The 26,473-nt window shown below is 45.5% G+C and overlaps 2 protein-coding genes and 1 long non-coding RNA gene across 56 annotated transcripts in view; 1 reads left to right on the top strand and 2 right to left on the bottom strand.

Annotated features, from left to right (window-relative positions):
- The window catches only part of LOC127001251 (jouberin-like), a 37,560-nt gene that overhangs the window by 4,354 nt on the left and 6,733 nt on the right, over positions 1-26,473 (top strand). Inside the window, exons 6-18 of one of the 50 annotated variants that reach the window (XM_050865607.1) lie at positions 644-723; positions 2,272-2,411; positions 3,786-4,169; positions 4,555-6,066; positions 6,279-6,373; positions 7,838-7,992; positions 8,290-8,407; positions 8,798-9,820; positions 10,004-10,064; positions 10,733-11,465; positions 11,547-11,708; positions 11,790-11,870; positions 22,628-23,113. In XM_050865607.1, the coding sequence (XP_050721564.1) occupies positions 644-723; positions 2,272-2,411; positions 3,786-4,169; positions 4,555-6,066; positions 6,279-6,373; positions 7,838-7,992; positions 8,290-8,407; positions 8,798-8,835 (2,522 nt within the window). In that variant the 3' untranslated portion in view covers positions 8,836-9,820; positions 10,004-10,064; positions 10,733-11,465; ... (1 more) ...; positions 11,790-11,870; positions 22,628-23,113. Of the gene's footprint in view, positions 1-643; positions 724-2,271; positions 2,412-3,785; positions 4,170-4,554; positions 6,067-6,278; positions 6,374-7,837; positions 7,993-8,289; positions 8,408-8,797; positions 10,065-10,122; positions 10,645-10,671; positions 11,466-11,546; positions 11,709-11,789; positions 11,871-22,627; positions 23,114-26,473 lie in introns of those variants that run through there. The other 49 variants (XM_050865600.1, XM_050865599.1, XM_050865610.1 and 46 more) reach the window with 49 other exon arrangements.
- LOC127001257 (uncharacterized) lies at positions 7-25,312 on the bottom strand. The gene is made up of 3 exons (XR_007754965.1): positions 25,102-25,312; positions 632-737; positions 7-345 (listed from the first exon to the last, which is right to left on the bottom strand). It is a non-coding gene; the product is annotated as an uncharacterized LOC127001257 (long non-coding RNA).
- Positions 11,718-22,243, bottom strand: LOC127001255 (uncharacterized). Of its 5 annotated transcripts, none has more exons than XM_050865618.1 (2): positions 20,467-22,243; positions 11,718-12,066 (listed from the first exon to the last, which is right to left on the bottom strand). In XM_050865618.1, the coding sequence occupies exons 1-2, from the start codon at positions 21,254-21,256 to the stop codon at positions 11,948-11,950; spliced, it is 909 nt and encodes a 302-aa protein (XP_050721575.1). In that variant the 5' UTR covers positions 21,257-22,243; the 3' UTR covers positions 11,718-11,947. The 5 variants fall into 5 exon arrangements, with proteins under 5 accessions (XP_050721575.1, XP_050721573.1, XP_050721574.1 ...); XM_050865616.1 differs by having other exon boundaries at positions 11,718-12,022; XM_050865617.1 differs by lacking the exon at positions 20,467-22,243 and adding an exon at positions 14,046-15,285.

Raw genomic sequence — 26,473 nt, 5'->3', positions numbered from 1 at the left:
GTAAGTTCGCTTGATAACTAACGTAGCAGTGAAAAATAGTCCTGCGAGGGAAGTGGCAACTGTCCTTCACCAACACTTAACTGGGCATTATAAGTCACGCTCTTGTCCGCCACAAAAATATCCTTGATGAGTGTATAAGTGATGTGTGGCTGTTTCCTGTTTTATGGCGCTGGTGGGCTTTCTTGGTGGGGCCTGGCGGTTGGTTTTTTAGTGGCGCCATCTTGCTTGGCTCATGCTGTCCCCTGGAACTCTTTCTTGATCTTCTTTAGAGAGTTAATTTAGGGTCCGAGTTGATAGGTGGTCTTCAGGACAGCATGTGGGTCATCTTAGGCCACTCGCCGGTGACTGAAAAATCATCATCTTACAGCAGCGGGTCTGATCATCGGCCTATTAACCCTTAGAGTTTGAAGAGTAGCTTCCCCAAAATGAATCATCTATATATAGTCGCTGCCAATCTTAGGACCATAGCATAAATATAGTTACGCCGCATTCTAGATCTTTTAACTATCATCCGTATATAGATTCTACCGCGGTCTGGAAGCGTTGTTATATTTCTGCCGTATAAAGCTGACTGACTGAATTTTGGACCGTCTATATATAGTTTCACCGCCATCTAAGGGTTCATAGTTACCGTTGCTTGCAGGCCGGGTGTTGGGCGTCACCATCCACAGCGCTGACCGGCTCGAAGGCTCGCTGCTGCTGTTCCCTCATCCTGTCGTCCAGGTTGGTGCGAGAAGCTGTAAATATTTGTATACTCATCATTCTTTCTTTTTTATACAAGTTCATTGGTAGTATGACGCATATTAGTAATCAGCAGAGTAGTGATAGTTAGTGGATTTCTCAGTGATTAATTTCAGATTCATATAAGTATAATGATCATTCTTCCTTTCTATATAAGTTCATTGGCAGTGTGGCTTGCATTAGAAGTCAGCATGTGTTAACCTAACCTAACCTAAGTCCATTGGCAGTGTGGCTTGCAGTAGGAGTAAGCATGTGTTAACCTAACCTAACCTAAGTCCATTGGGATTGTGGCTTGTAGTAGCAGTAAGCATATGTTTTTAGTCTGGATTTCTCAGTGACTCAGTTCAGATATATATTTTTTATGGTAAGGGAAGCAGTTTAACCCCTTGACTGCGGATTTCCTACAAGAAGATATCACCAAGCTACATGAGTGGAATAAAAAGTGGCTGCTACAATTCAATGAAGAATAGTGTAAAGTCCTGCATCTTGGGAGGGGAAATCCAGCATACCAATACCACATGGGAAACACTCCACTATCCACCACAGAGGCAGAGAAAGACCTGGGAATATATATGTTACCAGGCTACCAGTGAAGGGATATCCAGCACACCAATACCACATGGGAAACACTCCACTATCCACCACAGAGGCAGAGAAAGACCTGGGAATACATGTCACCAGGCTACCAGTGAAGGGATATCCAGCACACCAATACCACGTGGGAAACACTCCACTATCCACCACAGAGGCAGAGAAAGACCTGGGAGTATATGTTACCATGCTACCAGTGAAGGAATATCCAGCACACCAATACCACATGGGAAACACTCCACTATCCACCACAGAGGCAGAGAAAGACCTGGGAATATATATGTTACCAGGCTACCAGTGAAGGGATATCCAGCACACCAATACCACATGGGAAACACTCCACTATCCACCACAGAGGCAGAGAAAGACCTGGGAATATATATGTTACCAGGCTACCAGTGAAGGGATATCCAGCACACCAATACCACATGGGAAACACTCCACTATCCACCACAGAGGCAGAGAAAGACCTGGGAATATATATGTTACCAGGCTACCAGCAAAGGGATATCCAGCACACCAATACTACATGGGAAACACTCCACTATCTACCACAGAGGCAGAGAAAGACCTGGGAGTATGTGTTACCAGGCTACCAGTGAAGGGATATCCAGCACACTAATACCACATGGGAAACACTCCACTATCCACCACAGAGGCAGAGAAAGACCTGGGAGTATGCGTTACCAGGCTACCAGTGAAGGCGAAATCCGTGACAGTCACAGCGGACGGGTTAAGGACAATAACCAAGAAAATAAAAAAAAACAAAAAAAGAAGCCTGTTGATCGCTGCCTCTTGCAAAAAAGTAAACAAAATGAGTAAAAAAAAAAAGAAAACGGACTATAGACATAATCAATTTCAAGCTTTTTCTTCTTCTCATTTACACCCAGTGATTTGTGAAGCCACTTGCCACTTGACCCAAACGGTGCTTCATTTCAGGTGTTCATCTGCAACTTGGATTCCGGGCAGCTGCTCCAGAAGTCATCACCGGAGCGGAAGGTTACCTCCTACTACGAGAGGAGCGAGGTGGACTACATCCTTCCCGTCATGACCAAGCCTTTCGACGTCACCAAGGCCAGGTACGCAGGGGAGGGGGAGGGAGGTGTGTGGTTCAGGCTTATGATTGTTGTACGTTGAAGTTGCATATCTCTTACAATAGTTTTCTTCCTCAATCCATATTTGCACTCTCATAGATCCTTTTTTTTTTTAAGTCGCATTTCTCTTACAATAGTTTTCTTCTTCAATCCACTCATTGTTCTTTTTTTTTGTTTGTTTGTTTGTTTGTTTGTTTTAGTAAAGGAAGCTGCTCAAGGGCAAAAAAATACAAAAATAAACTCGGAGAAAAAAGTGTGCCAGTCACTGCCTCTAATATAATAATAGCATATGATTATAGACTTCATCTCACACGTTCAGATGTCAGATTAATTACTACTGCATCATGGCGCCACTATAAACACTTGCCTGCGCCATGACGGGCTGGGGCCGAACACCATCCAGGCCCCTCAAGCAAGCCTACCAGCGCTATAGGCTTAGACGTAAAAAGAAAATAATAATAATAATAATGATATTCCCATCATTATCACCTCCTGTGCACAGAAAAATACATCTATTCCTAAAAGGATATGGAAAAAATGCAGATTCATGAAAGCATTGTTAGTGAATCATTATACATATTTAGATTATTATCATTATTATTATTATTATTATTATTATTATTATTATATGGGGGTTTGTGTGAAAATAATGCATATATTGTCATGAACTCCGTGGAAGGTTTGCACGGTATAAGGTGTGTGGAGGCAGCAGGACAAGAGGTTGTGTGCTGGTCATGTGGAGCTTTCTGGCAGCACTTTGTTGAGGCACCGTCATGTTGCTGTTGTTAGGGACTTGGCACAATACAGGTGACCAGCCATGCATTTTAGCGTTTATTGAGACGTCTGAAAATTCTTTATCTTTACGAGCAGATCAGAGGTGTTGCAAAGGTCAGTCAGACAGCTGCCACCATCTGAAGAACAAGTCTCAACATGAGTAAGTGGAGGCTCCCAAAGCGTAGGCTTGCTGCCCTGCATGAGGCACCGTGTAGTGCAGTCTGGGTGGGACTCAGTGCCTTGACCACTAATATTTGGCATTAAACCATTAATACCACACTACCATGTCAAATGTAGCAATACGAAACAGTCCATTAACATCTAACACAACTAACCATGTAACTACAGCATCAAAAAACTCCCATTATTACTTTCCTTAGCTAACCACATGGGCCAGCACCCAGGAGACTGCCTTTATTATTGACTAGGCTAACCACATCATTAGACTACCCAAAAGACTGCCTTTATTGTTGACTGTAGCTAACCACATCATTCAGCCATCAGCTACATCACTCTCATGATGAGGTTGTGTTGTTTTACTGTTAAAAACTTTGTTCATGACACACTTACATTTCCGTCTTGCAGGAGCACCTACTGTCGCTGGGAAGAGCAGCTGGTCTTCAATGAACCCCCTGAACACTTTACATCAGAGGAGCCCGAAGTGGTGGTCTTCTTCCAGCTGATGGACTTCCCTCCCTCAGCCGCCAGCAGCCCCGGCATCTCCGAGGGTGCGGGGAGAGACTGGGTCACGTTTGCCTGGGCCTTCCTCAAGGTTAGAGGAACCAATGGCAACATCAACATTGGACAACAGTTAAGGCTGCAGCTGTGGAGGCCAAGGCGCTCCTCCAGGGTAGGGCTGAGGGACCTGCACAGCTGGTGGAGGAGTGGCAGCAGGACCAAGTACCCCTCCACCCTGCACGTCACCCTGCAGGAGGTGGTCATCCCCCTCAACCCCAGCCCAGCACTCAGGTCAGCGGCAGCTTTGCTATCACGCTCACCTTACAGAGCCAGGAGGTGCACTTCTACTGCATGAAATTTAGTGATTTGGCATAACTCTTGCACTTTCCACAGTAACAGTTTTACAACTGATGAAATTTGTTCAAAGTTGTGAGGTCCAAACAACAGTAGTTTTGTGTAGTTTTGTGTGTGGTACTGAGGAGGTTGACCCAACACCTGAACCTGACATTCCTTTTTCCAAAGCCACATTTGTGGTTTTTTTTTTTTTTTTTAGTAAGTGTGTGTCCTCTTCATTATTAGTCTAAGAACATACAATAAGTAACAGCCTAACATCAATGAGTCATCTGTGTTTAAAGTAGAAGTTTTTCCTATACAGTAAGTCCCGTTCTGTCATCAGGTCCATGCTGGCAACCCAGGCCGAAGGAGTCGAGGGTGACCCGGCACAGTCCCTGGCACACTCCTCCCCAACAGGGCTGAGGGACAGCCCCGCATCCCTGGCACACAGGCCAGAGGTCCGGTGGGGCCGCAGACCCAACCAGTCGTGCAAGATTGGCAGCTTTGTGAAGTACTGTTTTCCTCACTCAGACAAAGGCTGCCTTGTCATCAAGTTCTCACATGATGGCCTCAAGATAGCGTGTGGGAACCATAAGGAAGTCCTCATATATGATGTCCTAGCTGGCCACCTGGAGCAGGTGTTATGCGGCCACCTTGGCCTCATTTATGACATCTGCTGGAGCACTGATGACAGCCACGTCCTGACCGCTTCAGCAGACTCAACGGCAAGAATTTGGAAGTTGGGCGGTGCAGAGGTGCATAACCAGGGTGAGGTGCTGGCACACCCTTCATATGTGTACACTGCTCGATTTGTTCCTGCGGCGCACCATGTTGTGGTGAGTGGCTGCTATGACCATGTGCTCAGGGTCTGGACCTGCAGCAAGAAGGGCCCATACTCTGTTGTGCAGGAGCTTACCAACCATCTGTCCTTTGTAAATGCATTGTGCTTTAACAGTGAAGGAAATGTTCTATATTCAGGAGACAGACAGGGAATAATATTTGTATGGGATGTCAGACTTTCTCCCAAGGACAGAAACAGAAAGAAGGCCAAGATGCTGAGCCTCAAACACGAAGCCAAAGTCCCAGACATTGTTGGCAACCCCATCAACTCCATCTGTGCCCACCCCGGAGGCTTCCGCCTGCTGGTGCACACAAGGGACAGCCAGCTGAGGCTCGTCAACCACCAGCACTGGACAGTGACCCACACCCTGCAGGGTGCCCTCAACGTGCGGGAACAGCTGCGTAGCTGCATCAGCCCCTGCGGCATGTGGGTGGTGTCTGGGAGCGAAGATGGAGGGCTCTTTGTGTGGAACTCCGACACAGGAGAAATAACCGCCTCGGTGATGGACCTGCCTCTCTATGGAACCGTTTCCTGCGTTGACTTCCACCCCCACGACCACATGATGGCAGTGTCCTCCTACTCCAACGAGTCCCCGGTGCTCATCTTGGCTCATGCTGGAAATGTATCAAAGAATACTAATATTTCACTCTCTGTTGAATCTTCCTCTACAAGGAACCACTTCAGTTCCTTGAGGATCTCAGGTCCACAGCCGAGCCAGCTGGGGCAGGCAGTGTTCCAGGGCCTCGAGACTTACCAGACAGTGACCAGCAGAGCGTCAGTCACCGTGGAGAAGATTCATAAGATATCTCAGGAGCACAACATGCTGTCTGTAGGCAATTCATCTTTTTGTTTTTCGTCAGAAGAGAAAGAAAATTCCCTTTTTTCCATGAAGATTCACAAGTCCAAAAGTGGCCACCACCTGATGATGGCCCGCGAGGACGCCATCCTCAAGAAGCTGGACTCTGTGCTGAGGATGGCCAGCGAGGAGCCGCTCAGCATCACCTCCACCACCAGGTACTTGCCTGCTTGTTGTTGTTCACTCTCTCATAACTCTCTGGGTATCATTAGAAAAATTATATATCCTGAATAGATCAATTTCTCATGTGCTTGAAGAAGCAGTCCTCCCCATATCATTAGAAAATAAACAAAAGATAAAATGCACAAAAAATTCTTTGATTATTATAACAGAATAAGAATTTTAGAACATGTCCACTTGATGTTTGCAGAGAGAGGAGTGAAGGCTTCATGGTGCAGGGCCAGCTGGCCACCGTGCTGTACGACTACACCGGCTCCGACAAGAGGGAGCTTTCCCTCAAGCAAGGTACAGTTTACTTGTCCTGTATGCTCGTGTGCGTGTGTGCAGGGAGTCCCGTGGGTCTGGGCTGGACTCTTTGTTACTTAATCCTTAACACTGATTATATGATCTAATATTTATCATTTATACATATTGCACTCTTCCCACTTTTCCTTACCTCTTGCCAGAAAATTCTTTGGACTTACTGCAAGACTACAGTAAAACCCCGATTATCCGAAATGGAAGGGGGGAAGCCTCTTTCGGATAAGCCGATTTTTCGGATAATCCGGATTTATGGCCGCCATTTTGATCGCCGCCAGTTTGATCGTCGGCATTGTGTCTTGCTTTCTCGTTTGGATGAATATCACTTTGATCTTGCACCTTGGTTCTTATTTTCTCATTAGAACACATGTAGAACGCGATGCGACTGCCCAATGTGAAGTGTGTGACGCGACTGCCACCGACTGACGATGTAAATAATGAAACCAAACAAACACACGCTACGCTAAACAAAGTAGTACGCTTAAAACATGTGATGTAAATGTTTTATTGTATGTTTGTCTGTGTGTCTCCTTGTCTGGACCAGTGTATGTTGATACTTGTGAGCGTTGCAGATCTGAATTGTGAATGTTGCAGAGTGCGATTGTGAATGGTTGTGCAAGCTTGCAAGTGTGACCTTGATGCATCGTGCAGGTGGAGACACAGTATGATGACTCATATTATCGCGCAACTCGTATGTTGGAAGGGGAATGTGGCATGGAGTGGAGAGGGGAGTCGTGTTTGTGTCGTTGTCTTGAGAGTACGGTGTGAGAGTAGTCGCAGTAGTTTGTTAGCACCTACGTCCTTGCTGGGGCGAAGGTGCGGCCGTGGTGTTGTTGAGAGTTTGTTTAATGTTTTTTGTCTAATACATTGATCTATTCGTTACAAGCTATTTCGGCAATACGTATTAGAAAGCATATTCATTTTAACTGTTCTTATCAATTTTAAATGTGTTAATATAGTACATATGTAGTTACTTTTATTTATTTTTGATGTTTTATAACGTTTTAGTATAGAAAAAAAAAATATTTAATTGCATTATCCAGATCAATTTCGGATAATCCGCTTTCGGATAATCGGGGTTTTACTGTATTTAATTCTAGTACCAGAGTCCTAACTGAGTTTATTTTTCTTTTTTCAAACTGGTGTCTGCCTGAGTTTGATTTTTCCCTGGGTGCCTCCTCTCCTGCTCTGATGTTTTGAGCCATGCCAACCTCTTTCCTTTCTTCCTCAGTGGTTGCCTTTGGCCTCTTCACCCAGGCTGCTATTTTTACAATCTATCAGATATCTCATCCCTCATTAGTCAAGCCATCTCCAACTTCATGATCATCACAATTTCAATAACAACATTTATATCGTCAATTATGTATGTCTTCCAGAATTAATTAAAAGATCTCATTGTAATATGTCAGCCTACCTATAAACTACCCACTTCCTTCTCCCATGTGGCAGGAGACTTTGTGTTGGTGGTGCAGGAGCTGAACAGTGACTGGTGGCTAGTGCAGACGGCTGACGGGCGCTCCACAGGCCTGGTGCCATCACCCTACCTCAGCAAGCTGCCGCAGGAGGGGAATGACGACACAGAGAAATATGACGACACTGGAAAGGTTGGTTTGTTGTGGAGGGTTTGGTGAGCAGTAGAAAACACAGTAATTTTATCTGTTCTTATTTAGTGGTGCTCAGGACACTGTGACTCTGTGCCTCAAAATAAAGGGGGATTAATGTCATAGGTGTTGGCACTGTAGCGACGATAATGGGTAACAGTTGAAGCTCTCATAACGGACCAGTTGTTGCCCTTAGTGAATCATGTGTCAAGATATCACGTCCTCATGTCAGTTGTCTTCGTAGGAACTCAACCCTGTTTTGTACTGCCATTGAGTCCACATTATGCTCATCCCACACAGGTGCTGGTGGTTCCCTCAGCCCAAGGAGACTTGAGCTTCCTCTCAGACGCAGAAGACGCCCCTCGGCCTGCCCGGGCTCGCAGGCACAGGCTGAGAACTGCCTCTAACCCCCCAGCAGGTTAGTAGCCCTCCACCTCCACCCCCTCAGGGATACACACACTAAACTTGCCTCTAATTTAGGTTACCTCTTGCTTCATACTTATTTATAGAAGATAAGAACACTAGTCTTTCACTCCAAAATGTGTTTTGGGAAAATATTAATGAAAGTACATTGACCTTACTAAGCTTCATATATCTGCAATCCGTACATTGCGTCATCAATATTGGTTGCAGATTATTTAAGCGCCATCAGTGTAGAGCAGGGTTAAAGTTTGTTGAGTTTGTTCTTGGATATGTACCAGAATGATTCTTAATGCTTTTCAATTACATACAGGATCAGATACTGTGTGTGTTACCCTTTGGTGTTTTGAGAGCTGAGTGTAACCATTCATCTTCTCTCTACTTCCAGCAGTTAAAAGTGAAGAGGAGGTGCAGGTCCACCAGTAACAGCCGCCACCCCCCCCTTGCCTTAGGACGAGAAGTAACGCTCAGTGTGCCTTGCCCAACCAGTGGCCTTACACAATCAGGTACTCCTGGCTTCCTGCCCGGCCTTCCACCACTCCTTGAGGGGAGGACCCGGCCTTTGTTGAGTGGTTGTGCTGCTCTACTGCAGTTACATTATTAGCTGTCGTAGAGGTTGTGGGTCTACAGTAGCTGTGGGTTCTGCTTGTAGATGTTTTCCTGTTAGTAAGTCACTCTTGTATTTTGAAGATTGGGTGTCCAGCGGCTGACCTGTTTAGTCTAGTCATTGCTACGTTGTGCCTTCCATGCTGTTCTGTGCAAAACAGTGGCTGTGTATTGTGCAGGACTATGCACATCAACACACCTCAGAGGCCACAGCCAAGGTTTACTACAAACAGATAACTTTGTTGTCTGTAAGACCTAAAGAAGATGTTTTATTATCAAGATAGTGGTTATTGTACAAGAGGTCATCACAGGCAGATTCAGTGTGCAATGTTATAAAGCAGATACACATCCTGTGCTGCAGCAGAGCAATTATCTAGTCACACAAGGTCCTATACTTTTGTCCAGTCATATGTAGAACAGTTTAGATACATGTACTGACCTAAGTATTGGTTATAAATAAGTACCTGAAGAGTGTATTCACTCATCCTTCTACATGTACTAACACCTTCACGGAGAACTTGCAGTAGTTTTATATAACAACATAACGGTGCTCCACATCAGGTCTGGAGAAGTAGTTACATGGGACAGTTTTATATAACAACATAAGGGTGCTCCACATCAGGTCTGGAGAAGCAGTTACATGGGACAGTTTTATATAACAACATAATGGTGCTCCACATCAGGTCTGGAGAAGTAGTTACATGGGACAGTTTTATATAACAACATAATGGTGCTCCACATCAGGTCTGGAGAAGTAGTTACATGGGACAGTTTTATATAACAACATAAGGGTGCTCCACATCAGGTCTGGAGAAGCAGTTACATGGGACAGTTTTATATAACAACATAATGGTGCTCCACATCAGGTCTGGAGAAGCAGTTACGTGGGACAGTTTTATATAACAACATAACGGTGCTCCACATCAGGTCTGGAGAAGTAGTTACATGGGACAGTTTTATATAACAACATAACGGTGCTCCACATCAGGTCTGGAGAAGTAGTTACATGGGACAGTTTTATATAACAACATAAGGGTGCTCCACATCAGGTCTGGAGAAGTAGTTACATGGGACAGTTTTATATAACATAACGGTGCTCCACATCAGGTCTGGAGAAGCAGTTACATGGGACAGTTTTATATAACAACATAACGGTGCTCCACATCAGGTCTGGAGAAGTAGTTACATGGGACAGTTTTATATAACAACATAACGGTGCTCCACATCAGGTCTGGAGAAGCAGTTACATGGGACAGTTTTATATAACAACATAACGGTGCTCCACATCAGGTCTGGAGAAGTAGTTACATGGGACAGTTTTATATAACAACATAACGGTGCTCCACATCAGGTCTGGAGAAGTAGTTACATGGGACAGTTTTATATAACAACATAACGGTGCTCCACATCAGGTCTGGAGAAGTAGTTACATGGGACAGTTTTATATAACAACATAACGGTGCTCCACATCAGGTCTGGAGAAGTAGTTACATGGGACAGTTTTATATAACAACATAACGGTGCTCCACATCAGGTCTGGAGAAGCAGTTACATGGGACAGTTTTATATAACAACATAAGGGTGCTCCACATCAGGTCTGGAGAAGCAGTTACATGGGACAGTTTTATATAACAACATAACGGTGCTCCACATCAGGTCTGGAGAAGTAGTTACATGGGACAGTTTTATATAACAACATAACGGTGCTCCACATCAGGTCTGGAGAAGTAGTTACATGGGACAGTTTTATATAACAACATAAGGGTGCTCCACATCAGGTCTGGAGAAGTAGTTACATGGGACAGTTTTATATAACAACATAACGGTGCTCCACATCAGGTCTGGAGAAGTAGTTACATGGGACAGTTTTATATAACAACATAAAGGTGCCTCTAGTAGTTATAAAAGGACGCTTATTCAGTTGTCTCATGACATTAAGCTTTATAGTCAACATAAGGTAAATTAAAGGACTTTTTTTTATATACATTAGTTTTTATTTTTATCAAAGTATGTCCTCTGGTGGTGCTGGTATGAGGGACACCGAGTGGTTCATAGAGATCGTTCTCCGTCCCTTGCCATTCCCATGTAGCACCAGGGTTGGCAGGTCCAGGGAGAGGTTCATACAGGTTGTTCTCCACGACGTATACTTGTTGCTGGTCATCCCTGGCTCTGGTGGGGTTTACAGGTCCAGGGAGAGGTTCATACAGGTTGTTCTCCACGACGTATACTTGTTGCTGGTCATCCCTGGCACTGGTGGGGTTTACAGGTCCAGGGAGAGGTTCATACAGGTTGTTCTCCACGACGTATACTTGTTGCTGGTCATCCCTGGCACTGGTGGGGTTTACAGGTCCAGGGAGAGGTTCATACAGGTTGTTCTCCATGATGTATACTTGTTGCTGGTCATCCCTGGCACTGGTGGGGTTTACAGGTCCAGGGAGAGGTTCATACAGGTTGTTCTCCACGACATATACTTGTTGCTGGTCATCCCTGGCTCTGGTGGGGTTTACAGGTCCAGGGAGAGGTTCATACAGGTTGTTCTCCACGACGTATACTTGTTACTGGTCATCCCTGGCACTGGTGGGGTTTACAGGTCCAGGGAGAGGTTCATACAGGTTGTTCTCCACGACGTATACTTGTTACTGGTCATCCCTGGCACTGGTGGGGTTTACAGGTCCAGGGAGAGGTTCATACAGGTTGTTCTCCACGACATATACTTGTTGCTGGTCATCCCTGGCTCTGGTGGGGTTTACAGGTCCAGGGAGAGGTTCATACAGGTTGTTCTCCACGACGTATACTTGTTACTGGTCATCCCTGGCTCTGGTGGGGTTTACAGGTCCAGGGAGAGGTTCATACAGGTTGTTCTCCACGACGTATACTTGTTACTGGTCATCCCTGGCTCTGTTGGGGTTTATGGGGCCTCCGAGTGGTTCATTTAGGTTGTTGTCAATGACATAGTCTTGCGAGGGTGTGGGTGGGTCAAGCTGGTAATGATATTGGAGCCCCATGCCTGTTGATCAGTTGTTATAATAGTAATAAGTGTGAAACATGGGCCTGGAATGAAAGTCAGAGGTCTAGAGTGCAGGCAGTGGAAATGAGTTATTTGAAGAGTGCTTGTGCTGTGAGTAGAATGGATGGAATGAGCAATGAAAGTGTGTATGAGCGTTTTGGAATGTGTCACGTGGGTGAAGGGAAGAAGTGTGAAGTGGTGGAAGAAGTGAAGCAACAGACTTTAAAGTGGTTTGGCCACATGGAGTGAATGGAGGAGAGTAAGATGACCAGAAGGGTGTATGTGAGTGAGATGGAGGGAGGGAATGCTAGAGGACGACCTCCAGTGAAATGGAGGATTCCATCCAGGATGGGAAACAAAATTTTATTCTCAAATGCTTCCCAATTGTTTCGCAGGACTGCCCACACCAGGAAAGTTTGTATGGAAACTCAGCTATGACTTCTCGTAAAAGGATCTCCGCCTGTCAGATTATGGCTGCGGTCTGATAGGAGCTGGAATGGCTTTTCTGTGCCAGGTATTGATTCATGGTATTTTGGGAGCCACCATTCGTAATAGTTCTTCAAAGTCAGTGGTGGACATTCCAAGAAAATTATGAATTAGTTAAACCCTGCTCCATTAACTCTCGGCTCCGCCAAAAGCAAGTCGCTTCATAATGCTCAACTTTCTATAAATGACCTCACCCATATGCGTTTCCTTGTCTTTTTCTTGCTCTTCAGCAGCAGTCTTCGCACACACCGACATCCTGAGAACAACCCTGAGGTGTGGACAGGAAACATCATTTCCCGAGGGTATTCAAATGTATCCCAGTGGTTTCCCGAAACACTTGGGAAACGTCTGGAATGCACTGTTGTCATACAAAGATTCCTGGTGTGGACGGGCCTAGGGTTATGGCACAGAAGAAAGGTCAAACTACAACCCGAGTCATAAAACTTCCCCTGGAAATGCCCAAAACTCCCTCGAAACCCTTGTCAAATACATGTGCTTCGTAAAAGGGTTGGTATTCTCGATAGCTGGGCGTTGTCGCGATACTTTATCGCTGATAACAAAATCGGATTATCGACCATCCGCTACTTATTTTTGTATATATCGGTATCTTCGTTACTTTTGTAACCAAACTAGTGATAATCGCTACTTTTTCCGCCTCAGAAAAAAAAGTTGTCTCCTCCCTACTGCGCATGCCCGGTGCCCGGGCACCCGGTGGTGTATGAATAAACTTTGGGGTATGAAATATCTTAGGTGAGGAGATTTCATACTTAGATCATCAACATTAAAACTAAGTTATTTTTTATATGTTAGACTCAAAAATTACTGCATGCGCAGTTCACCAGAGACCAGTGTTTGTAAATAACAGCACCAGCTTTTGACAGTGGGGACGCCAAATAACACAACACCGGTTCAGGCGTTTCTAGTATTACCGTCCATAGGTACATGTCAACGTGTGGTTTACAGGTTTTGTAAGTTTTCTAAAGTATACGTATATCTATCTATCTATCTATCTATCTATCTATCTATATATATATATATATATATATATATATATATATATATATATATATATATATATATATATAAAGTATATGTATACGAAAGCTTTGTCAATTACGTGTGCTTGGACGCCAAAGCTAAGTACAAACATTTGACAAGGCTTTCGTAAGAGCTTCGGACATTTCCAGGGGTAGTTTATGACCCTTCTGGTAGTTAATCTGGTAATTATTGAGAATCACTATGCGTCTCCAAAATACGATATTACGCCTCCGTATTACAGTTAAGGGACGAAATACACGTCCCTTAACCATAATATGAAGGCGGAAAAAAATAAAAGTCAAGAAAAAGTGGTTAAGGTAGTGAAAAAGCATATTAGATAGTCTTCCTCTGTACCATAAACCTAAAAAAACACTCACTATAACCCGATTGATGTCCTTTTTCGGCCTTGGAAATAGTTGATGTGAGCGGCGGAAGCGTCTGGGAATACCGACTTGTGACCTTACGTAAAATCACAACAAGGAAAAGACACAATACTAACGTGATGCCGCTGATCTGCGTCTTCGTCGCCTGCGGCAGACCACCACCACCACCACCACCACCAGGAATATCACCACCGCCACCACTATTAACAGCACCACCGATGGAGACGAAGACGCGGATGACGCAGGGAACGGAAAGGGATCTGTGGCTGTGGTTGTTGATGTTGTTTCCATAATGGTTGAGGTGATGGTAGTCGTGGTTGGGGTGGTGGTTGTAGATGGGGGAGTGCCTGAAGGTGGCCTGAATGGAGGGTTCTCGCAGGTGTACAGAGGAGGGTGTGATGGACTCGACACATTTACAAGACACGTTCTTCCTGGATGGTCACTTTTCCAATTTGAGGGCCCACGAGCCACAACACTCAGATCTTCAAGGGACCACCAGCCACATAAGACATTATCATAACGATGACATACCTTATGGCAATAGTCGGTAACCAGACGGAAGTGAACGAAACAGATTTTTGAAACCATATATTGCAGCATTGTTACCTCCACTCTCATCCACTCCCACTTCTCTCCTGTGTCAGGGAAGCAAGGGTCAGCAGGGAACCAAGCTACGTGTTGAACATTTCTTTGATTTACTTTAACGCTGATCCCTGCAAAATCATTTCTCGGCTTCACGAACCCCTCGCTCGACAGATTTCCTCCTTCTGCACTGGAAAACATCACTTCGTCTTCCGAGTACCTCACTACTTGATCAGGGGCGCCACATAACTGCTGGGCCGAGGCGGGGTTGAGGGCGCCCCCAGCACCCAGAGCGAGCAAGGCAGCGACAAGCACACCGGTCTGCACCATGGCGAGTGTATCTTTGTGTGTGGACAAGCGAGCCTACGTGTTGGGTATGGAACAGGATATCCCCTCGACGATGTGGGTTTCATCATAGTGCTCTCCCAGGCGTGGTGTCGTCACGGGCAGTTGGGAGAATTCCTTGCGCGTGTTTCATCACCGCGCCACAAGCCACTTCCAGGAAGGATCGGGGGCGGCCTCGGGACAGCGTTGCCAATCTTCCGCGTCGCTCTGACGTCTAATATGTCTTCTGTTAACCTAAATTACACTTCTTATGCATAATTATGGAATTATGAATATAAAAAATCGATATTTAGTTGAAATACAGCGATAGTATCTTTATTGTAAGGAATATGTGCACGTTTGTTTGTTCCGTCTGCATCTTCAACGGCACCACGGTGTAAACAACTTAGCCGGGCCGCGACCCGCTAGGCCCCGCCCCGCCAGGCCCCGCCCCGCCAGGCCCCGCCCCGCCAGGCCCCGCCCCGCCAGGCCCCGCCTACATACGGGCCGCAAAACTTCCATCATCACCCTGGGGAGGCGCAGACTGTATAACTGTATAACTCATTGAGAAATATAGTTGGAGGTTGGATATAGCTCTAGAAATTAAACAATTATACATCCACAAAAACAGTGAATGTAGAAAATATCTCAAGGTATGTGGGTGGGTTAATATCTGTTATACTATTCTCTAATATTATTAATACAGTTAAAAACTGGCATGTTAATATTAATCACCCTTTCATAGTTCAAAGTCATCTGCGCTGCACTGCTGCATTTTCCCGGTGGCGAGGTATCGCAGAGTCAACGCCACTTTCAGCTCCGCTATGACCGCGCGGCTCCTCTCAGTCCTGTTGCCAGTCACGTGTCGCACCAAGTCAGTGACGAAAACAGGCACAACACCACAATTCAACCTGTACCTCTTCTTGAACTCGGTGTCATCGTACTCGTTGAAGATGTCCCTTCTCGGGCGAAAATTCCTTGGCCGGTGCTGGCGGGGTTGTTCATCGGCTGCCATGTTTCCTTGGGAGAGCTTGGGAGACCCCGCACGGCCTCCCAAGGCGGCGAGCGAGATAGGCAGAGTTCCAAGGCTTGGGAGCTTTCCTGAAACATGCCCAAGGTTTCTCGCACGCTTGGGACTCCTTGAGCACACTTCCAAGGACTTGGGAACTTTGATGATGTCATTCTGTAATGCTCAACTTTCTATAAACTACCGCACCCATACGCGTTTCCTTGTCTTCTTCTTGCTCTCCAGTGAGTGCAATAATAAGTATAAAACACAGAGGCCATTGCAGCAGTCTCCGCACACACCGACATCCTGAGAACAATCCTGGGTGTGGACAGGAAACATTATTTCCCGAGGGTATTCAAATGTATCCCAGTGGTTTGCCGAAACACTTGGGAAACGTTTGGGGTACAGTTGTCATAGAAAGATTCCTGGGACTACGCACATCAACACACCTCAGAGGCCACAGCCAAGGTTTATTACAAACAGATAACTTTGTTGTCTGTAAGACCTAAAGAAGATGTTTTATTATCAAGATAGTGGTTAATGTACAAGAGGTCATCACAGGCAGATTCAGTGTGTAATGTTATAAAGCAGATACACATCCTGTGCTGCAGCAGAGCAATTATCTAGTCACACAAGGTCCTATACTTTTGTCCAGTCATATGTAGAACAGTTTAGATACATGTACTAACCTAAGTATTGGTTATAAATAAGTACCTGAAGAGTGTATTCACTCACCCTTCTACATGTATTAACACCTTCACGGAGAACTTGCAGTAGTTTTATATAACAACATAAGGGTGCTCCACATCAGGTCTGGAGAAGCAGTTACATGGGACAGTTTTATATAACAACATAACGGTGCTCCACATCAGGTCTGGAGAAGTAGTTACATGGGACAGTTTTATATAACAACATAACGGTGCTCCACATCAGGTCTGGAGAAGTAGTTACATGGGACAGTTTTATATAACAACATAACGGTGCTCCACATCAGGTCTGGAGAAGTAGTTACATGGGACAGTTTTATATAACAACATAACGGTGCTCCACATCAGGTCTGGAGAAGCAGTTACATGGGACAGTTTTATATAACAACATAAGGGTGCTCCACATCAGGTCTGGAGAAGCAGTTACATGGGACAGTTTTATATAACAACATAACGGTGCTCCACATCAGGTCTGGAGAAGCAGTTACATGGGACAGTTTACAGCCAATACATCAGGTTTGTCAGCTCCAAAACCAAACACAGAATACAACAAAAGTTCCTTGTAGCTCCAGTGTTTGGCGTTGATATAAAAAGGAGGAGGGAATTTTAGGAAGCTTTATAGTAAATCTCTTTATTAGTACCTGGTATTGAGTATAAATAACGGGTCATTGTGGGGAATATGGTTTGGTTTGGGCGCTGACAGTGACTGTGTTGGACTGTCGACCTGGCCAATAGACAGTAACATCTGTAAGGCAAACAAACCCTTCACAAGTGACTTATCTAACCCCTGACAGTTTGCTTTATTATATATGTCAGGAAGTGATGAGCAAGCATTATTAACTACTACAAAATCATAACACAAAAGGCCAAAAAAAAGTGTTCATTCAATTCAACATGGAGATATTAAAAGTACAACCGGTTAAATAGGTGACGAAATATATCACCTTGAGGAATGCCTCCTCTACCAGCCAAAACCTGCTGCAGTATTCATCAACCATTACACTTACTTGCTTACACTACATTTACCATTAACATTTACATTTTCTGGCTGCTGGAAAGTCACCATAATCAGAAACACGGCCACCAACACACCGTGACTTAACTTAACACAGGCAACACGCTGTAACACAAGGCTAAGTAACAGTCCGGTGCTCTAAGGTCACTATTCTCAAACACATCCTTCTCTTACCTCAGTCATTTCTAAAGGCCAAGGAAGAGGTTAAACGCGTCATCTTGAGTGTTTCTTTACCTTCATGGTGCAGGAACTTTGCCAGACTACCACCAGGTCATAAAACTACTACCACTGGAAATGCCCACAAATCCCCTGAAAGCCTTGTTAAATGTGTGTGCTTGGCGCTGAAAGTTTACGAACATGACCCTAAGGCAGTGGGGCAAGGAACGGTGTGTGCTTGTTGCCCAGCGTCCAGGAAAGAGTTTGTGCCGCTGTCCAAGTGTTATCAGCTGTAATGATGCTGTTTGTGACCGTCTGTGTGCCTTTGGACAAGAAACAGATTATGCGGCAAACCAAAAGACTCCTAGTGGTAGTTTTCTTATCGGCGCTGTCCCCTCCTATAAAAAGTGCATGAATTCAGGAACCTTACTTAAACTTACTTAAGCCTTACTTAATAACAGGACGCGCATTCAGTTGGTTCATGACAGTATCTAAGCTTCATAATCAGCATGGTCGAGTTCAATTATAGGAATCTTTATCATACACATTACTTTTTTTTATTAAAGTATGTCCTCTGGTGGTGCTGGTACGAGGGACACTGAGTGGTTCATAGAGACCATTTTCCACGACTGCTGTCCCTTGTCGTTATATTATAGGAATCTTTATTATACAAGTCAGTGTCTTCATCTATGGGTGTGTCCTCTGGTGGTGCTGGTACGAGGGACACCGAGTGGTTCATAGAGATCGTTCTCCACTACTACCGTCCCTTGCCGTTCACATGTAGCACCAGGGTTGGCAGGTCCAGGGAGAGGTTCATACAGGTTGTTCTCGATGACATGGTCTTGTGTGGGTGTGGGTGGGTCAGGCTGGTGATGATACTGGACCCCCATCCCTGTTGATCAGTTGTTATAATAGTAATAGTAGTAGTAGTAGTAGTAGTAGTAGTAGTAGTAGTCAGGGTCAAAGGAGTAGTAGTAGTAGTTGTGGTAGAAATAGTAGTAGTAGTAGTAGTAGTAGTAGTGGTAGAAATAGTAGTAGTAGTAGTAGTAGTAGTAGTAGTAGTATAATCAGTTTTTAATAATTTTACATACGTATTATCATTTCTAGTATCACACACACACACACACACACATCCGCTCCGCTAACTTATACCGCTCCTGTAGCTCAATGGTTAAAGCGCCGTGCTGCAAGGCTACACGGCCAAACAGGCGGCGGTTCGAGCCCCGCTCTGGCCGGATTCTTTCCGATGACTAGGAGTGGTTACTGTCCCCCCTTGAGCAAGGGGGATGGGGTGTGTGGTGTGTGAGGTCCTGGCAGTACCCAGAGATCGACGATAATGAGCACTTGCTCGTGTCGGGAGGGTACCTGCTGGCGAGAGCGAGTCCAACTCGTGATCAGGCCGTGGTGAATTACACACACACACACACACACACACTGATGCACATATTATGTTCCTGGTTTACGTAAATTATATGGTGGACAAATGAAGACCATGAGGAAAGTGGAAACTGAGAAGGACTTCAAAATACTCCGGGATGATCCAGACGGGACTCACGAATGGAACCAGTCTTGGGAAACGAAATTCAGGGCAAGAAAAGCAAATTATTGGCCGACAGTTGTAAGAGACAGCACTGAACTATTCATTGGGAAACTGACGGATTACAAGAACGAGAGGGGAGTGTGGGAGCTGAATGGGTGTGGGGGGGGGGGGTGATTCAGCCTGATCTGTCACCCATAAGACACAATAACCAGGTCATCCGCGAGGCCTTTAAGCTGTAGACAGACTTGAGTGAATTTTTGCGAAGAGAGGAAAGAAAAAACATGATGCTCTTTTGCGCCTTAGACTTGAATATACAAAGCAGAAGAACGAAAAGTGTAATGAAGATGGAGAGAATACAAGTAGTTAGTTACATAGGAAAAGGATGTGGCTGCTATTCTGAGAGAGAGAGAGAGAGAGAGAGAGAGAGAGAGAGAGAGAGAGAGAGAGAGAGAGAGAGAGAGAGAGAGAGAGAGAGAGAGAGAGAGAGAGAGAGAGAGAGAGAGAGAGAGAGAGAGAGAGAGAGAGAGAGAGATTAACAAAGGAACATGGAAAGGTTTGAGAAAGGCAGACGAAGGATGGAATACAGTTTTCCACATCGAAGCTTTGAAAGGTCAAACAGCCTCGGCAAAGAGATCGTCAAATAAAAATAAATAAATAACCACAAAGCTACATATGACAGCTGAGACTCGAAGCCCCACGAGAGCAGCGCATTTCCGGCTGTGCTACGGTCTTTGTTCTCAGACGCTCCCGGTTCCCATAGGAACTATTTCCAAAGGCCATAAAGGAGGTCAGCAGGGGTTCTAATGCGTTCTTTTTAGGTTCATGGCACAGAAGAAAGGTCAAACTACAAGCCGAGTCATAAAACTTCCCCTGGAAATGCCCAAAGCTCCCTCGAAAGCTTTATCAAGTGGTTTTACGCCGAAATTGATAAGGTTAATTAAGGTCATATTTTTAAACATTTAGGAACCCAAGCACACACATTTGACAAGGCTTTCGTAGGAGCTTCGGGCACTTCCAGGTGTAGTTTATGACCCTTCTGGTAGTCAGTCTTCTTCTATACCATAAACCTAAAAAACACTCACTATAACCCGATTGATGTCCTTTTTCGGCCTTGGAAATAGTTGATGTGAGCGGCGGAAGCGTCTGGGAACACCGACCTGTGACCTTACGTAAAATCACAACAAGGAAAAGACACAATACTAACGTGATGCCGCTGATCTGCGTCTTCGTCGCCTGCGGCAGACCACCACCACCACCACCACCACCACTATCACCAGGAATATCACCACCGCCACCACCGGCACCACTATCAGCAGCACCACCGACGGAGACGAAGACGCAGATGTAGTTGTTGGGGTGGTTGTAGTTGTGGTTGTTGTAGTCGTGGTTGTGGTTGTGGTGGTGGTTGTAGGTGGGATAGTGCGTGAAGGTGGCCTGAATGGAGGGTTCTCACAGGTGTACTCATAAGAGACCGATGGACTCCACCTCACATTTACAAGACATTTTTTTCCTGGATGGCCACTTTTCCAGCTTGAGGGCCCACGAGCCACAACACTCAGACCTCCAAGGGACTGACATTCGACACGCTCATAACGATAGCAGTTCCCTCGGCAATAATCAGTAACCAGATCAAAGATAATGTGGCAATATTTTATACCACGATCCCAGCCTTCGTGCTTTGTTACGTTCACTTTCATCCTCGCCCACTTCTCTCCTGTGTCAGGGAAGCAAGGGGCAGCAGGGAACCAAGCTACGTGTTGAGCATTCCCTTGATTTACTTTGACGCTGATCCCTGCAAAATCTCTCCCCGGCTGCACGTACCTCTTGGCCCACAGATTGTTTCCTACTGCATTGAAAGACATCACTTCGTTTTCTTCCGAGTATCCGACTTTTTTATCAGGGCCGCCACACCACTGCCAGGCCGAGGCGGGGTTGAGGGCGCCCCCAGCACCCAGAGCGAGCAAGGCAGCGACAAGCACACCGGTCTGCACCATGGCGAGTGTATCTCTGTGTGTGGATAAGCGAGCCTACGTGTTCAGCATGGGACAGGATATCCTCTCGGCGACGTCTCGCACACACACGCTGTCATCTTTGTTCACTGTTGCAACTATGAGGAGCTCCGGCCACCTTAATTAAAGATTTTCCAACTTATACCACATTGTTCCAAATAATAACTCACTCTATGTAAAGCAAAACGGATAACACCTAATGTGTGGGCACTACGGGTTCCCTCACGAGTTACTTCCCCTAACCCTCAGCGCGTACCCCACATACAGACTGTATAGCTCCTGTTTGTGTTTCGTGTTTTCCTTATCTATTGGGTTGAAATACAATCCTTCCTTAAAATATGTTAATAAAAGATAGTGGTTTGTAATTACAGCGCTCATGAATGACAGTTTTATGTTGCCATCAATTAGAATCTTTATATATTGCCTTAATCAGAAACACGGCCACCAACACACCGTGACTTAACTTAACACAGGCAACACGCTGCACGCTGTAACACAAGGCTAAGTAACAGTCCGGTGCTCTAAGGTCACTATTCTCAAACACATCCTTCTCTTACCTCAGTCATTTCTAAAGGCCAAGGAAGAGGTTAAACGCGTCATCTTGAGTGTTTCTTTACCTTCATGGTGCAGGAACTTTGCCAGACTACCACCAGGTCATAAAACTACTACCACTGGAAATGCCCACAAATCCCCTGAAAGCCTTGTTAAATGTGTGTGCTTGGCGCTGAAAGTTTACGAACATGACCCTAAGGCAGTGGGGCAAGGAACGGTGTGTGCTTGTTGCCCAGCGTCCAGGAAAGAGTTTGTGCCGCTGTCCAAGTGTTATCAGCTGTAATGATGCTGTTTGTGACCGTCTGTTTGCCTTTGGACAAGAAACAGATTATGCGGCAAACCAAAAGACTCCTAGTGGTAGTTTTCTTATCGGCGCTGTCCCCTCCTATAAAAAGTGCATGAATTCAGGAACCTTACTTAAACTTAAGCCTTACTTAATAACAGGACGCGCATTCAGTTGGTTCATGACAGTATCTAAGCTTCATAATCAGCATGGTCGAGTTCAATTATAGGAATCTTTATCATACACATTACTTTTTTTTATTAAAGTATGTCCTCTGGTGGTGCTGGTACGAGACACACTGAGTGGTTCATAGAGACCATTTTCCACGACTGCCGTCCCTTGTCGTTATATTATAGGAATCTTTATTATACAAGTCAGTGTCTTCATCTATGGGTGTGTCCTCTGGTGGTGCTGGTACGAGGGACACCGAGTGGTTCATAGAGATCGTTCTCCACTACTACCGTCCCTTGCCGTTCACATGTAGCACCAGGGTTGGCAGGTCCAGGGAGAGGTTCATACAGGTTGTTCTCCACGACGTATACTTGTTGCTGGTCATCCCTGGCACTGGTGGGGTTTACAGGTCCAGGGAGAGGTTCATACAGGTTGTTCTCCACGACGTATACTTGTTGCTGGTCATCCCTGGCTCTGGTGGGGTTTACAGGTCCAGGGAGAGGTTCATACAGGTTGTTCTCCACGACGTATACTTGTTGCTGGTCATCCCTGGCACTGGTGGGGTTTACAGGTCCAGGGAGAGGTTCATACAGGTTGTTCTCCACGATGTATACTTGTTGCTGGTCATCCCTGGCTCTGGTGGGGTTTACAGGTCCAGGGAGAGGTTCATACAGGTTGTTCTCCACGACGTATACTTGTTGCTGGTCATCCCTGGCTCTGGTGGGGTTTACAGGTCCAGGGAGAGGTTCATACAGGTTGTTCTCCACGACGTATACTTGTTGCTGGTCATCCCTGGCTCTGGTGGGGTTTACGAGGCCTCCGAGTGGTTCATACAGGTTGTTCTCGATGACATAGTCTTGTGTGGGTGTGAGTGGGTCAGGCTGGTGATGATACTGGACCCCCATGCCTGTTGATCAGTTGTTATAATAGTAGTAGAAGTAGTAGTAGTAGTAGTAGTAGTAGTAGTAGTAGTAGTAGTGGTAGAAGTAGTAGTAGTAGTAGTAGTAGTAGTAGTAGTAATAGTAGTGGTAGAAATAGTAGCAGTAGTAGTAGTAGTAGTAGTGGTAGAAATAGTAGTAGTAGTAGTAGTAGTAGTAGAAATAGTAGTATTAGTAGTAGTAGTAATAGTAGTAGTAGTAGTATAATCAGTTTTTAATAATTCTCTATACGTATTATCATTTCTAGTATCACACACACACACACACACACACACACACACACACACACATCCGCTCCGCTAGCTTATACCGCTCCGGTAGCTCAATGGTTTAAGCGCCGTGCTGCAAGGCTACACGGCCAAACAGGCGGCGGTTCGAGCCCCGCTCTGGCCGGATTCTTTCCGATGACTAGGAGTGGTTACTGTCCCCCCTTGAGCAAGGGGGATGGGGTGTGTGGTGTGTGAGGTCCTGGCAGTACCCAGAGATCGACGATAATGAGCACTTGCTCGTGTCGGGAGGGTACCGCTGGCGAAAGCGAGTCCAACTCGTGATCAGGCCGTGGTGAATTACACACACACACACACACACACACACACACTGATGCACATATTATGTTCCTGGTTTACGTAAATTATATGGTGGACAAATGAAGACCATGAGGAAAGTGGAAACTGAGAAGGACTTCAAAATACTCCGGGATGATCCAGACGGGACTCACGAATGGAACCAGTCTTGGGAAACGAAATTCAGGGCAAGAAAAGCAAATTATTGGCCGACAGTTGTAAGAGACAGCACTGAACTATTCATTGGGAAACTGACGGATTACAAGAACGAGAGGGGAGTGTGGGAGCTGAATGGGTGTGTGTGTGGGGGGGGGGGTGATTCAGCCTGATCTGTCACCCATAAGACACAATAACCAGGTCATCCGCGAGGCCTTTAAGCTGTAGACAGACTTGAGTGAATTTTTGCGAAGAGAGGAAAGAAAAAACATGATGGCTCTTTTGCGCCTTAGACTTGAATATACAAAGCAGAAGAACGAAAAGTGTAATGAAGATGGAGAGAATACAAGTAGTTAGTTACATAGGAAAAGGATGTGGCTGCTATTCTTAGAGAGAGAGAGAGAGAGAGAGAGAGAGAGAGAGAGAGAGAGAGAGAGAGAGAGAGAGAGAGAGAGAGAGAGAGAGAGAGAGAGAGAGAGAACGGGTGGGATAGCTTAACAAAGGAACATGGAAAGGTTTGAGAAAGGCAGACGAAGGATGGAATACAGTTTTCCACATCGAAGCTTTGAAAGGTCAAACAGCCTCGGCAAAGAGATCGTCAAATAAAAATAAATAAATAACCACAAAGCTACATATGACAGCTGAGACTCGAAGCCCCACGAGAGCAGCGCATTTCCGGCTCTGCTACGGTCTTTGTTCTCAGACGCTCCCGGTTCCCATATCAACTATTTCCAAAGGCCTAAAAGGAGGTCAGCAGGGGTTCTAATGCGTTCTTTTTAGGTTCATGGCACAGAAGAAAGGTCAAACTACAAGCCGAGTCATAAAACTTCCCTTGGAAATGCCCAAAGCTCCCTCGAAAGCTTTATCAAGTGCTTGGACGCCGAAATTGATAAGGTTAATTAAGGTCATATTTTTAAACATTTAGGAACCCAAGCACACACATTTGACAAGGCTTTCGTAGGAGCTTCGGGCACTTCCAGGGTATAGTTTATGACCCTTCTGGTAGTCAGTCTTCTTCTGTAGCATGAACCTAAAAAACACTCACTATAACCCGATTGATGTCCTTTTTCGGCCTTGGGAATAGTTGATGTGAGCGGCGGAAGCGTCTGGGAATACCGACCTGTGACCTTACGTAAAATCACAACAAGGAAAAGACACAATACTAACGTGATGCCGCTGATCTGCGTCTTCGTCGCCTGCGGCAGACCACCACTACCACCACCACCACCAGGAATATCACCACCGCCACCACCGGCACCACTATCAGCAGCACCACCGACGGAGACGAAGACGCAGAAGACGCAGGGGACGGAAAGGGATCTGTGGCTGTGGTTGTTGATGTCGTTTCTGTAGTGGTTGAGGTGGTGGTAGTCGTGGTTGGGGTTATTGTAGTCGTGGTTGGGGTGTGGTTGGTGTCGTGGTTGTGGTGGTGGGGGAGTGCCTGAAGGTGGCCTGAATGGAGGGTTCTCCCAGGTGTACACAGAAGGGTGTTTACATTTAACATTTACATTGCCCTGAGAGAGAGAGAGAGAGAGAGAGAGAGAGAGAGAGAGAGAGGATGGGGGGGCTGGGCGTTACTATTTTAGACAGTGAGTGAGCTATAGGAAACAGTTTTTATCTCTCTCTCTCTCTCTCTCTCTCTCTCTCTCTCTCTCTCTCTCTCTCCGGCAAAGAAGGAGAAGATAGAGACAAAGAAAAGCGGGGGATGAAAAAAGAATGGAGGAAGGAGAGGAGGAAAGAAAGGAAGGAGAAGAGGAAGAAAAGGAAGGAGAGAAGGATGGAGGAAAAACATGAAGGGAGATGGAGAGAAGGAGAAAGGAATACCTCGAAAAAATGACTCTGTATCTGTCTGTCTGTCTGTCTGTCTGTCTGTCTGTCTGTCTGTCTATTTATTTATCTATCTACATATCAGTGTTTCCACGTCACTGCCGCTCCACAAGCAAAACAACTTGGCTTTATCGGCACCGTTTCCCGCCCCGGTGATGGTTCTGAGGGTGACAACTGATCCCCCCCACCGCCCCACCGCCCTCTCTCTCCCTCTACCTCCCCTCAACTCCTTCTCCAACTCCTCCTCCTCTTACTACTACTACTACTACTACTGCTACTACTTCTACTACTACTACTACTACTAACTAGAGTGCGTGGCGAACATTATTACAACGAAGTTTTAACATTAGTGACATATTTAGGAATGATGTAAAAGACTAATTAGGGTGTATAGCGAACTTATTTATAGCGAAGTTTTAACACAAGTAGGATAAACATATAACAGGCAAGCTCGAGTATATAGCAAATTTTATTATAGTGAAACTTTTACATGGCGACATACTTAGAATATGTGTAACAGGCTAACTGGAGTGCGTGGCGAACAATACTGTGGGGAAGTTTTAACATAGTGACATACGTAGGATATGTGTAACAGGCTAACTGGAGTGTGTGGCGAACAATACTGTGGGGAAGTTTTAACATAGTGACATACGTAGGATATGTGTAACAGGCTAACTGGAGTGTGTGGCGAACAATACTGTGGCGAAGTTTT

Source organism: Eriocheir sinensis, chromosome 20 (genome assembly GCF_024679095.1).
Source record: "Eriocheir sinensis breed Jianghai 21 chromosome 20, ASM2467909v1, whole genome shotgun sequence".
NCBI classification, from domain to species: domain Eukaryota; kingdom Metazoa; phylum Arthropoda; class Malacostraca; order Decapoda; family Varunidae; genus Eriocheir; species Eriocheir sinensis.
The sequence above is the reverse complement of the archived record's forward strand: the minus strand, read 5'-3'. Positions and strand labels throughout refer to the sequence as shown.